General features: G+C 43.0%; 1 protein-coding gene across 1 annotated transcript; it reads right to left on the minus strand.

Moving 5' to 3' along the window:
• Nucleotides 1–677: 677 nt before the first annotated feature.
• Nucleotides 678–12,070, minus strand: ZP2 (zona pellucida glycoprotein 2). Its single transcript, XM_075319753.1, has 18 exons — nucleotides 12,009–12,070; nucleotides 11,872–11,933; nucleotides 10,035–10,121; nucleotides 8,854–8,939; nucleotides 7,777–7,914; nucleotides 6,638–6,676; nucleotides 5,755–5,925; nucleotides 5,587–5,683; nucleotides 5,303–5,484; nucleotides 5,103–5,232; nucleotides 4,858–5,036; nucleotides 2,200–2,291; nucleotides 1,913–2,040; nucleotides 1,649–1,838; nucleotides 1,230–1,365; nucleotides 1,034–1,127; nucleotides 867–956; nucleotides 678–793 (listed from the first exon to the last, which is right to left on the minus strand). Exons 1-18 carry the CDS (start codon nucleotides 12,068–12,070, stop codon nucleotides 678–680), a joined length of 2,079 nt encoding a protein of 692 aa, XP_075175868.1.

Raw genomic sequence — 12,070 nt, forward strand, 5'->3', positions numbered from 1 at the left:
AGGGGCAGCTATCTTTGTCCTCCATTAAAATGGTCAACCTTTAAGACCATACTGCAGCCCTTGATGAAAGCCATATCTAACCTGATAATTGTGAGTAGTCACTTGAAGACCACATTATGACACAAGTGTTTAATGTCCTATTTGACTAGATTGGCAGTCAAGAATCCATACTGATACCTTTCAAATTATGGGACTGCAGATGTTCTAACATTTCCACACATTTAAATGTAGAATTATGCATAGATTCTCACCACTCAATTCACATGGAGGAAACACAAGATGCCCTTGTTCTTTGATCAGTAGGATTCCAATGATTAGTGAGGGGCACGTTTGTCTGCCACTTGAGAACCACATTCAACAGTTCCTACTCTTGGGTTTTATACATGAATTTAAACCAATTTGCATGCTAAAAAGCTAAATCAAGGATTACTGTATAATCTTTCTGCAAAATGTTCTCAAATAAGCAAGCCACTATAGGCTCTTCCTTACCATCCAAGAGACAATCAGATATGAAGGCCAACATGCAGTTGACCCTTCTTGGGACCTTGGAGGGCAAATGTTCTTATACATACACCTTTTAATGTAAATCTTAGATAGCTAATGGTTGAGATCTTACCTACATAGTTGTATTAAAGGACACAAGTCATTTGTTACACATTACAAAAAAAAGTTTATTTTTAAGACTTTGATTTCTGTTGAAAATAAATCAAGGCAGCTACAAGGACAATCACAGCAACCAGTGCGAAGGCAGGCAAGACACCAATAGTGACTTGCTTTATAACATCTTGCTCATCTAGGACGGAGAAAAAGAAGAGTTAGCACTTGCTCAGTTACAGATCAGACCAAACTGCAGGTTAAAGTCTTACCATTAAAATTCAGAGAAGGCTCAGAATCCAACAGTAATATCGGACCAGGAAGGCTGGCCAAGGTAGAGTGCCTGTTCAGGAAGAGTTCATCTAAAGAAAAAGGATCCTGGTTAGTATTTTTGTTTTGGTGTAATGTATAGTAAGTTAGTAAAATGTTAAACACTTACCCCTTCTACTCCTGCTCGGGAGACATCTCCTCGTACAAAGCAGAGAGTCTGGGGAATTGATGTTGCATATAATGGCGCTGCAGTGAAAGTAGACCTGAAGAAAAGCCACAGCTTGTTAAATGAATAATGTCTTGAGGACCACGGATATGGTATTTGGCAGTTCTCCAAATATTTTAGTTAAGCGTTAGTCACTTACCAATTTGTTTGATAGTTGCCCACCCTGCATAAAAGCAAATGTTTTCACTTCAAACCGTTTGCGGTGTGTAGCTTTTGGCACATTGACATCAACAGGATGAAAGACAGTGAGATAGTTATCTTGATTTTCTTGGCAACTATGGAGAATACAAACAGGATTCAAATTGGATAGAAAAACTACTCCCTGCCACAAGTGCCAATAGCAAAACTTAAGCCATATATGTTACAAGTGCCAACACTGAGCAAAGTTATGGTGAATGCATCCTGTCACTATTACATCTGTAGCCACCTTCATTCCCATTAAGGCTTTGGGTCTACTGGTGCACAAAGATCTGTCAGTCAAGAAATTCACTTTGTACGTATACCCTCTCACTTTTAAAGCACCATGGAATAAATGGTGACACTATAATAAACACTTACCCATCAACTACAACATTCCACTGGGGTAAAGCATTTGCGTCTTGAGACATTGTTGCCCAACAGTCATCCAAGACCAGCTCAATGTTTGGATCATTACGATTCAAAATCTGAACTTCTAAGAAGATTGGCTCCCTTAGGATCTTCACAATTGGATATTGATCTTCACTGTAGGGTGTTTGGTAGGAGAGATCTTTGAGAGAAAAATATAAGTTGTTGGCTTGTGCTGCAAGTGTACTGTCCAGGAGGTCCTAACTAATATCATACCTGGGTAGATATTGATCACAAGTAGAAGAGGTCCATCATTTCTAGTGGAAACTGGAGGTGGTAGAGTGACCACAGTTGCATTAATAGTTTTAGAGTCAGAGCCATCGTAGAAACACCAGACAGTCTCCCTGTTGAAGATAAAAAGTTGATGTATTGAATATTTAACCCTAGAATGTACAACCATACCATCTACCATAGAAAACAAGTAACCTAGCAGGCCTGCGAGGCCCCAAGTATGTGTTGTAGGGTTAACCATCTTAACGAACTTGATGATTTCTAGACAATACCTTAATTCACTGTCTCTTGAAATACTCCTAGGTGGTAGATTCTTCCATAGGGCGCTGACTTCATTCTCATAGAAGAGCTTTCCATCTAGATACTAGAGTTACATGTTTAGTGGAGAGTCAGAACATTATAAATTCCAGAAAGACCAAATCTAGAGTGCAATACACTGGCAAGAGATGGCTTCACAATGACAAGTGGAGTGAGTGAGGCACGATTAATGAAGTCTATACATTAACACGGTATGTGTATTTAAGAATTTCTTTTGCACCTTTCTAGTTTGGTCATTTTTAGTTTACCATGGTGGTTTGGATAAAGGCTTTCCACCTGATTAGAAATCTGCTAGTTACAGAAAATTTACTTGTGAGGAATGTCATTGATACCTGCCAATCCATATTGATACACATACTGTCCAAGACAGGATAGAAAGCCAAGACCTTGGAACAAACAAGTGCCAGTTACTAGCAAGGAAGCAGCCCTTTGCTACAGCAAGTCCCCCTGCTGACAATTCAGCTCGGGAAGTGGGTGGGTAACTGCAAGTTTCAGAGGAGCTTCAATGAGGACTTTAGACACTGGCTCCAGTGCAAGTACAATATTGGGGAGTGCGTAGCTCTACAAACATTGCAGACATTTCTAGCCTCAGGACTGTAAGATGCACAACACATTTTTCACTTAGTGGGATGTGTTTTAGCCCATATCTGAGGGAAGACATTAGACCCCACCATGTTTCCCCAGCTATGGATCTTTCATATCCTAACTAAACATGGTAATTTCTTCTGCATGGGACACTCAGAGGCCGAGATATAGGAAAAACAGTCCATTTGTAGTTTTCAGGAGCTTCAAGGCCCATCCCTGCCATAAATCACCAGGTGGGAGACAACAAAAAAAAAAAAAAAAAAAAAAAAAGTGTTTGTGATGCCCCTGGACTACCAGGTTGTCACAGGGTACTATACAAACTGCCCTTCCAAGTCCTTCATGGTTCTGGGTCCATAACTAAATACTGTTGCCTCCATCAGCAAATCAAATCCTAGATACACCCTGCACCACACCCACCAGTGAACGGCTTGAGTGGAATAGAGTTGCCCCAACATGGGGTGGGGGAGTGTAGTGAGTGTGTAGAGTCGAGTGAGAGGAAGTTGTGAGTGGTGGCTCCTAGAGAAGCTGTCTAGGTTGCAAATTGTGGTCTGGGCCTAGAGGAGTCAGACCCCTGGTTGCAGGGGGATGGTGGCAAGGTGCCTGGACCTGTTTGAGGACAGCCAGCGGTCTAGCACCATCACCGGTCTGGGACGGACTGAAGGCATGATGGGAAAGAGAGTGTGAGTGTGAGTGTGAGTGTGAGTGTGAGTGTGAGTGTGAGTGTGAGTGTGAGTGTGAGTGTGAGTGTGAGTGTGAGTGTGAGTGTGAGTGTGAGTGTGAGTGTGAGTGTGAGTGTGAGTGTGAGTGTGAGTGTGAGTGTGAGTGTGAGTGTGAGTGTGAGTGTGAGTGTGAGTGTGAGTGTGAGTGTGAGTGTGAGTGTGAGTGTGAGTGTGAGTGTGAGTGTGAGTGTGAGTGTGAGTGTGAGTGTGAGTGTGAGTGTGTTATATGGACCCTAGGTCGGTGAGAGTGGCATCAGCCAACCCGACAATTCACCTGAGAACGGAGCCTTTATGATCCGTTCCTACCTGCTCCAGAATTGTGGCATTAGCACAACGAGGAGAGGGGGGGGGGGGGGAAATAGGACTTTCCAATCCAAAATGGTCCAGAAAATCCCATGCGTGAGCCCTGAGAGGAAGCTCCCGAACTTAGCCACAGTGGGGAGTGGGGCCCGGCAAGTTCCATACTACTGGGCCACCACGTTGAAGTTAAACTTAGTGCCATGAGGCAGGTCACGGACCACCAGGCAACACTATAGGGGGATGGGACCCGGATGAGCTCATGGCACCCAGAGAGTTGGTTTACCTGGTTGTTAGCATCTGCTTATTGACCGATTACGAGAGTGACCCCCTGCATCCCACACCGAGTCCTGGGTTATACCCCTACCCATGGAGGGCTACGACACCTTGCTACCCCACTTAATCACCCTGGGTACTCCCAATGGCAGCACTCCAAGTTACTGTACACCACAGGTGGCATCACAAACTATATCCATTCCCCTGGAAATACCCCCCTTTCATTTGAGTTGTCACACATCCCCGGGGCTAGAGACCCTCGAGCCACAGCAAAGCCAAGCAGCTCAGCTGCTTCCATGGGGGAAGTGTATTATACAGTGTGCCCACAGTGATTAGATATATAATTTAATACTCTGTTTTATCTTGAGCCACAAATCCAATGTCATTGAGCTCAGTTTAGTATTACATGCTACCTTAGCTGGTTTCTGGCCCAATATAAGCCTGGTCTGTTGGCAGGATTATATCTAACGAGGAACTGGTGGCAGGCTGGCAGTTATTGTTTCTCTGAGGCTAGGGAAAAGGTCAGTCAGGGCTATGAGTGAGGTTGCGCAGCCCACTTAGTCTCCGTGTGGACAGGAGGTGCCAGTGTAACCCTGTGCCAAGTTGACCTTATGTACCCCTTGGTGTACAAATGACTAAAGTATACTTCCATTGTTAACAATTTTGTCTAGAATTATACATGTTTTCCCTCAATTCCCAAGTCAAACAGATGTAGTCTTACAACCCACATTTTACCTTTTTACTAGTGCCACAGCTACTTAGAGGAAATTTAAATAAGATCCTGCTGCTGGTGACTTCTTGTGGCCGGCATGTAGGGTCTCTTACAGTGACAGTGTTCAGATCCAAACTGGGTCTGGTGTTTGTTGAAAAGACTTCAATTTCCATGAAACCATCTTTTGTGCACACTGCCATTCCTGGATAGAAAGTAGTCGTCATCTCAAGTTTCTCAGTTTAACAAACCACTCAAGCCTTTTACTTACGAGACGTACTGGTGTTGTCGTCAACCAAACACTCAAGACTTAATGTCATCGGTACATCCATCTCATCAACAGTAAAGGTCAGTGTCAGAGATGGCAAGCTGTAAGACTTTCCTCCACGTACTGTTGTAGACTGCAAAAAAGTATAAGATTACTATGGTTTATCAAGTGTCACTACTTGTACCAGTCTCACTTTACAGTACCTGAAGTTTGGTCAATGCAATGTACAGCTGGACACCATTTGTAGAATCTAGTGTCATTCCTTGTTGTTTAAGTGCAGAACTAGTCAACGGAACGTCTTGGTCAGAAACAGCAATATGATGGAGAACACCATCAAAACGAGGAATTGATAGAGTCATGTGTGTTCTGTTGCATGTTGGAGGTCCTAGGTGAAAAGATTAAAGTCAGTTTTAATGTGCACCTTCTAGAGGTCCACAGCTAGCAGCCTTGTAAGATGCTTAAATCTCAGAAGAAGTCAGCCCATTACCTCTAGCACAAATAATTTTCACATCGATAGTAATCTTTGGGTTTCGCCTCTCCTGGAGCAATGAGACATTTCCACGGTAGAACTTCTGACCTTGAGACTGAGGGTTTACAGCAATTAGTAAGACATGTCATTTCATTCCAGCTGAAGTATTGTAAGATTAGGACTTACAATGACTTCTTGGAGTCCAAAGGCATCAAATCTGCAACGGATCATTAGATAATTTTTATCACTTGTCAGGGTATATCCATAAGTGGTAGCAGAGGCTGCATTGAGTTTCACGAGTGTGCCATTGTTAATTCCAACGGTCCATGATGATGCAGGAGATGGTGTACTGATTATCTGCAGAAGCAGTTACACAGAAGAAGTTAGAAAATGGATCCCAAGATAATATAGGTGCAGTTATGAACAGTGAGTCTGTAGGTCCATCTGCACAGCTCCAAAATTAAGGTAGGAGTACAGTGCTGTACAAACCATAACCCAACATTACCTGCATAGCATTCTAAACACTGCTAAAAATAAAGCAAGGTCTCTGTAGGTGGCAGCCACAGTATTACCCTCAACGTTTCCAGTTCTCTTGTCACTATTAAGGCAGTAGCTGCCCATATAGGTGGAAGTGGTTTAGATTAAGGATGAAACATCTATACACCAAAATTTCATTTATGAGATATATAGTGTGCATTTCAGTTGAAGATCCTGACTAGTCTCCATCGTCAGTACTGAAAGCATTGGGTAAATTGTTAGCTCATGAAATTGAAAGCTCATGCTATGAAACTTGAAGGTTAACTGCTCATCACCCAACAAAGTACTTTTTTGGTGAAGATCTTTTGGTTTAAACTTGACAATATGCAGCAGAACCAAAAACAAACCCACAAAAGTCAAACAGTACTGTATACTGCCAAGAACAATGGCCACCTATTCTTACAATACTGGTCATTTGGTGGGTATCTGAAGCGTAGCTTGATTGTGTATACAGGTGAATATTTACCAATTGGCAGTCATGTAATTCACAATTAAGTGATTTAAAACAAGTCTTAATTTATCCAAACCCTACCTCATCATCAAATCCAGTCAGCGTTCTTGGTATTGTTGCCTAGAAGTGAGAAAGTGAAGTTTGACAGCAAATTTAGGATAATGGAACAAAGACTAAATAAATGACAGTTACACATGAAAATAAACAACTTCTAGTATAAAGTGATAAAGAGTTGCTTCTGCTAGGATTGGTCATTATCAAAATTCATAGTGGAGGTAAAAATCCCCCCCAATCACTGAGATATTCTCATCAGCACCAACTGCCATCTATGAGGGGGAAATTGTGGAGCCAGAGCTCTTGCCCCCTACATAGAATCCCATTAGCACCAACTGCCATCTTCCATTTCACTAATTTGAAAAGTTACCACCTCAGAGTTGAGACGTGATAATGACTCGATTGTCTAAGGAAATTTGTCTGAGAAGATAAGTGCTTATGAAATTAAGCAACTTTCAAGAATAAAGGTCCAGTCACACTAAGCAACTTACCAGCGATGCCAACAACGATAGGGATCGCTGGTAAGTTGCTAGGAGGTTGCTGGTGAGATGTCACACTGCGACGCTCCAGCGATCCCACCAGCAACCTGGCAGGGATCGCTGGAGCGTCGCTACACGAGTTGCTGGTGAGCTCACCAGCAACCAGCCCCCAGCGCTGCGTGGAAGATGCTGCGCTTGGTAACTAAGGTAAATATTGGGTAACCAAGGACAGGGCTTCTTGGTTACCCAATGTTTACATTGGTTACCAGCCTCCGCAGAAGCCGGCTCCTGCTGCCTGCACATTTAGTTGTTACTGTCTCGCTGTCAGTGATTTGTGCTTCACAGCGGGAGAGCAACAACTAAAAAATGGCCCAGGACATTCAGCAACAACCAACGACCTCACAGCAGGGGCCAGGTTGTTGCTGGATGTCACAGCAACATCGCTAGCAACGTCACAAAAGTTGTTTGTTAGCAGCGATGTTGCTAGCGATGTTGCTTAGTGTGACGGGGCCTTGATAGTTAATTTTAAATCTTGGAGGTTTGATCATAAATATTCGGTACACAGTATAGCCAGTAGACACCCTGCATGAGTGCAGGGATCTAGGAAAAAAAATTGTTAGTACTTTTGTTAGTGCTCCTTAAGAAATTGAGTGCCAAGAGATGGGGAACCACCCCACACTTATTTACCAAGATGTAGTCCTTGGTACATTGTATAACTGGAGTCATGTAGTCAGAGTCGGCCTGGTCACCATTACACCATATCCTATAGACCGTCTCATTAGACATATGAGCATTCAATGATACGTGGGCAACACGTCTTCCAGTCTGAAAGAAAAAAAACACCATTAGTCAGAACTGCAAGGTCAGTGTAAAAAGTTATGACTATTGTTTAAAGCCTAAAATATAAGTGGCTATATCATGTTCACTACACCATTGACGTGCAGTGTTTGTTTACTGTCCTGCAAGTGTATGAGAGGCCATACTGTGCTCTGCCTTTAAGAGGCTGACATGCCCAGGATTATACTGGGAACAAGTGATTGGGTAAAAGGTTGAGGGACCAAAACAAAAAAAAAAAAAAAAAAAAAAAAAAAGTAAAAAAATAAAGATTAATAGCATTGTAGGTGTAGTCAAGGAAAAGGTGGGGCTATAAGGGTTGGTCTGTTATTGAGGGTATCCATTTTAGGCAGAGTTAGCAATCTTGTTTACATTAACCCCCCCCCCCCCCAAAAAAAAATTAAAAAAGTAAAATTCTCATTTAGGTTAGTAAATGGAGGAGATACTATAATAGTATTATCAGAAGCATAGCGAGAGGAGGAGGGTCCTCAAAGTAGGAATTTGGTGGGTATCCACCAGGTTGTGGACATGTGCTGGCTGGTAGAGTAATTCCTGTTATAGGACTGGATGGGCCGTAGGTTGGGGGTTTTGTTCGTACAAAGCCAGGGTTTCGGTTTTTTAACTGGTGTTTGAACAGTTGGAGGTAAGATCAGCCTGGCTACAGTTTCATTAGAATACCTGTCAGCAGGTTTGGGGCTTTGAGGACCACCCTTTGTTTTTGTATATTTGTTGTGTTTATGTCAAAATAAAAGGTTTGTGGCCAATTAATCCATATTTTGTTCAGTCTATGAGGGGGGGGGGGCATTTGAGGTATTCCTTTAATGATCTGACTACCTGTTATCATGTAAGGCTATGTGCAATTGAGTATTTGGTGAGTGGGAAAGTATGGCAGATGCAAGGACACATTCTTGAGCAATATGGCAACATTACCTCATGATTCACGCATCTCTCAGGGATGGTCACCAAGCTGCTTTGAGGAGACACCTGACAGGCATCCACTTCAAGTCCTGAAGAATCTGTTCAATAAAAGGTTTAAGTATTAGTCAGCGTGCAGATGATACCCAAGTATAATATGGAGACTCCTGAAGAACCAGGGCCATCATGTTGTGTAGACTTTGATATAAGTGTTGGTAATTGTGAATATCATGGGCCTGGTAAACCCTCCTGAATAATTTGCTGTATAGTCCCATTATGAGAGCCTACACTTTTCATAAGTGATGTGTGCAAGCAGGTTGGTTGAGGTTACCAATGCAACATGGCAGAGCGACCCTACACAAACTTATTGTAGGTGGTAAAAATAATATGGCTCCTCAAGTAAGGGTGGACATAACCACACTGCTTCAATGGCTGGTTGCAGTTTACTTGTACAGCAGCACTGGCCACAACCTTAACCTGGGAGACCACTCGTGACCCAGATTGACCAATATTATGTCCAGGAAACCCTTTATGGTTCTACCATACCACCCCACACAAGGTCAACTCTTTAGTAGGACATCACTGCCTTCTGAGTTATGTCTGGAGATTTGTTTTGTATGCTTAAGGCTGCTTTCATATTGTGTTTATTTACATTCACTGGTCCTGTCGTGGACTCTGCCTGAACCCCCCCTCCCTCTGCAAAACGTGACACACGCCGACAGGGCCACACGCCGACAGGGCCACACGCCGACAGGGCCACTGACCGACAGGGCCACTGACCGACAGGGCCACTGACTGACCAGGCCGCCAGCGTCTACTCGCCTTATACCATTCTCCAGCATATACATTTTCTGCAGGCAGACACCCAAACGTAGTCTACTACGTTTGGGTGGCAACATGCAGAAAAATGTATATGCCTGAAAATGGTGCAAGGCTGAGCACACGCTGACTGTCTGCTCATAGTCAATGGTCCAGTCGGCATATGAAACTCGTTGGGAGGTGGAAATGTATGCTCTGACAAGACTAGTGAACATAGGTAAAAGCAGCCTAAGAGTCAACCTACGGCCATCTTAAAGGTGCCAGCAGCTTCCCATTACAGTGAAAATACAAGGACTAAGCTACCAAGTATTGGGGATGTGCACAAAAAAAAAAAAAAAAAACCCACATACCCAAAGAGCATATTTAGAACCACCTACCCACAATGCTGAGACTCTGCCAGTCTTGCTGCTTAACATCTTTAGGCTTCTTTATTTGAATTTCACCATCAAGACAGAAAATTGACCCTAGGAGGGAAAATTTATATAACTTTAGCTTAAAAGAGCAGATGGCAAAAGTGTGGAAGGGGAGCTGCCGCTATCGGGAAGCTTGAACTACAGACAATGTCCCTATGCAAGACGCTTAAGTAGACCCTTTGCAGGCCAATCGCTCATGGTAAACAAAACCCACACATACATCATAAAATAACTTTAGACTGGAATTAGTTGGATAAAACAGCCCTGTTTTTTTTCTTTATTAAGAGTGCCATAAGAACTATTAAGTTTAATAATAAAAAGACTATAATTCCAGGGAAAAATAAATATATATTTCCACCCATAGCAAAAGGGCAATTTTCTCCAATCTTGAAAAAAAAAAAAAAGCCACAAGAAAATTGATAGTATAAGGGAGGGTAGATCTCCCTGTCCACCAGCTGTGAATGACAGTCAACTGATATATCATCTAATTGCACTTTCACACTAACCCAAAAATTGTGGGGGGGGGGGGGGGGGGGAGGAGAGAAGCTAATAGGCAAGTTGTTGGTTCTGCCAGTGTTACCAGGTAGGGGGGGGGGGTTATGATATCCCAACACTATTGGGATTATTCATTATAATGCACATTTTCTCCGACTTTGGAGATAGAAATGAACCACTGTGCAGCTGCACCATTGAGGTGTCCACTCCTGGCTTAAACCCAGTGGTGCAACTAAACTCCAGTGCAAGATTTACATCCAACCCTCTCCATGTTGGTCAGATGTATGGGCTACTGAATATTGCACCACTCCCCATTCATTATGTTATAATGTACTAGAGTAAGGCTACTTTCACACATCCGGATTTTTGCTCTGCAGCACAATACGGCGTTCTGCAGAAAAACCGCAACCGGCTTTTGTAACGCCGGTTGCGGGTTTTTTTGCATAGACTTACATTAGTGCCGTAGGGGCTTGCGTTCGGTCCGGTTTTTGCCGCATGCGGCAGATTTAGCCGATGCCACATCGAACGTTCCCTGCAACGTTTTTTGCTCCGGCAAAAAACACCGCATCGCGCCGCTGCGGCGCATTTTTCAATGCATACCTATGGAGGCTGGATGCGGCGCGATGTGGAAAAAAACGCATCCGCTCGCCGCATGCGGTTTTTTCCACTGCACATGCTCAGTAGCATGCCACAACCAGAAAAAAAACAGACGGGCCGCATGTAAAAACTTATGCAAAGGATGCGGTGTTTTCGCCACATCCGTTGCATAGTTTTCACAGCCGGATTGAGCCGCAGTGCTCAAACCGGATGTGTGAAAGTAGCCTAACCCTTCTGTTAACCACCCCTACAAAAAAAAAAAACCCAACATAAACTGCCCCAATAGATGTGGTAGATCGGTGAAACAGATCAGCCCATCAGTGCTTTAGCAAAGGTAATAAGTGCAGTTTACAAAAACCACTTTGTACATGCTGCAAGTTAATATTTCTGCTTTCCCCAATTTTATTTTTGACCCATCCAAACCACATTAGCAATTTTTTGGGTTTAGTTATCACACGCATAGTTAGAATTGGTAACCCCGCAGTAGCAGTGGATGAGATGTTATATGTCTTGTGAAGGTTCTCAGCATAGAGTTACCAGTGGTGCAGATACCGTACACATCACGCTTTGCAGGGCTGTTTTTTTGCTGCAGAATATCTGCTACGTAGGCACTTTACATGCCATAAAATATTTATTCCTCACTTGTGTTTTATAAAGCGGTAACTAGCAGAAAAATTAGTCACCCCATCTCTATACAACAGTCATTTACCTGGGAAATCCGTCATCTTCACAGCATCAGACAACACAAACAGAAGACACCAGAGCAAGAACCTGGAAGAGATCACATTAAATATTAAACTAGAACTTAAGAAAACTAAAAAAATAACACTTCTATCAAATTATTACCTCATCATAGAGCCCTTCACATTAAACACAGGCACATTAGCGCCTTTGATCCGGCACCCCAT

Source organism: Anomaloglossus baeobatrachus, chromosome 7 (assembly GCF_048569485.1).
Source record: "Anomaloglossus baeobatrachus isolate aAnoBae1 chromosome 7, aAnoBae1.hap1, whole genome shotgun sequence".
Lineage (NCBI taxonomy): Eukaryota > Metazoa > Chordata > Amphibia > Anura > Aromobatidae > Anomaloglossus > Anomaloglossus baeobatrachus.

What these genes read in the sequence shown, in the direction of transcription:
- ZP2 (XM_075319753.1), bottom strand. Translation starts at nt 12,070, where the DNA reads ATGGGGTGCCGGATCAAAGGCGCTAATGTGCCTGTGTTTAATGTGAAG. An exon ending in GCAGAGTCTCAGCATTGTGG is followed by an intron (nt 8,940 to 10,034) that starts GTAGGTGGTTCT and finishes TTTATTGAACAG; the next exon opens with ATTCTTCAGGACTTGAAGTG. An exon ending in TGACTGGATTTGATGATGAG is followed by an intron (nt 5,926 to 6,637) that starts GTAGGGTTTGGA and finishes CTGCTTCTGCAG; the next exon opens with ATAATCAGTACACCATCTCC.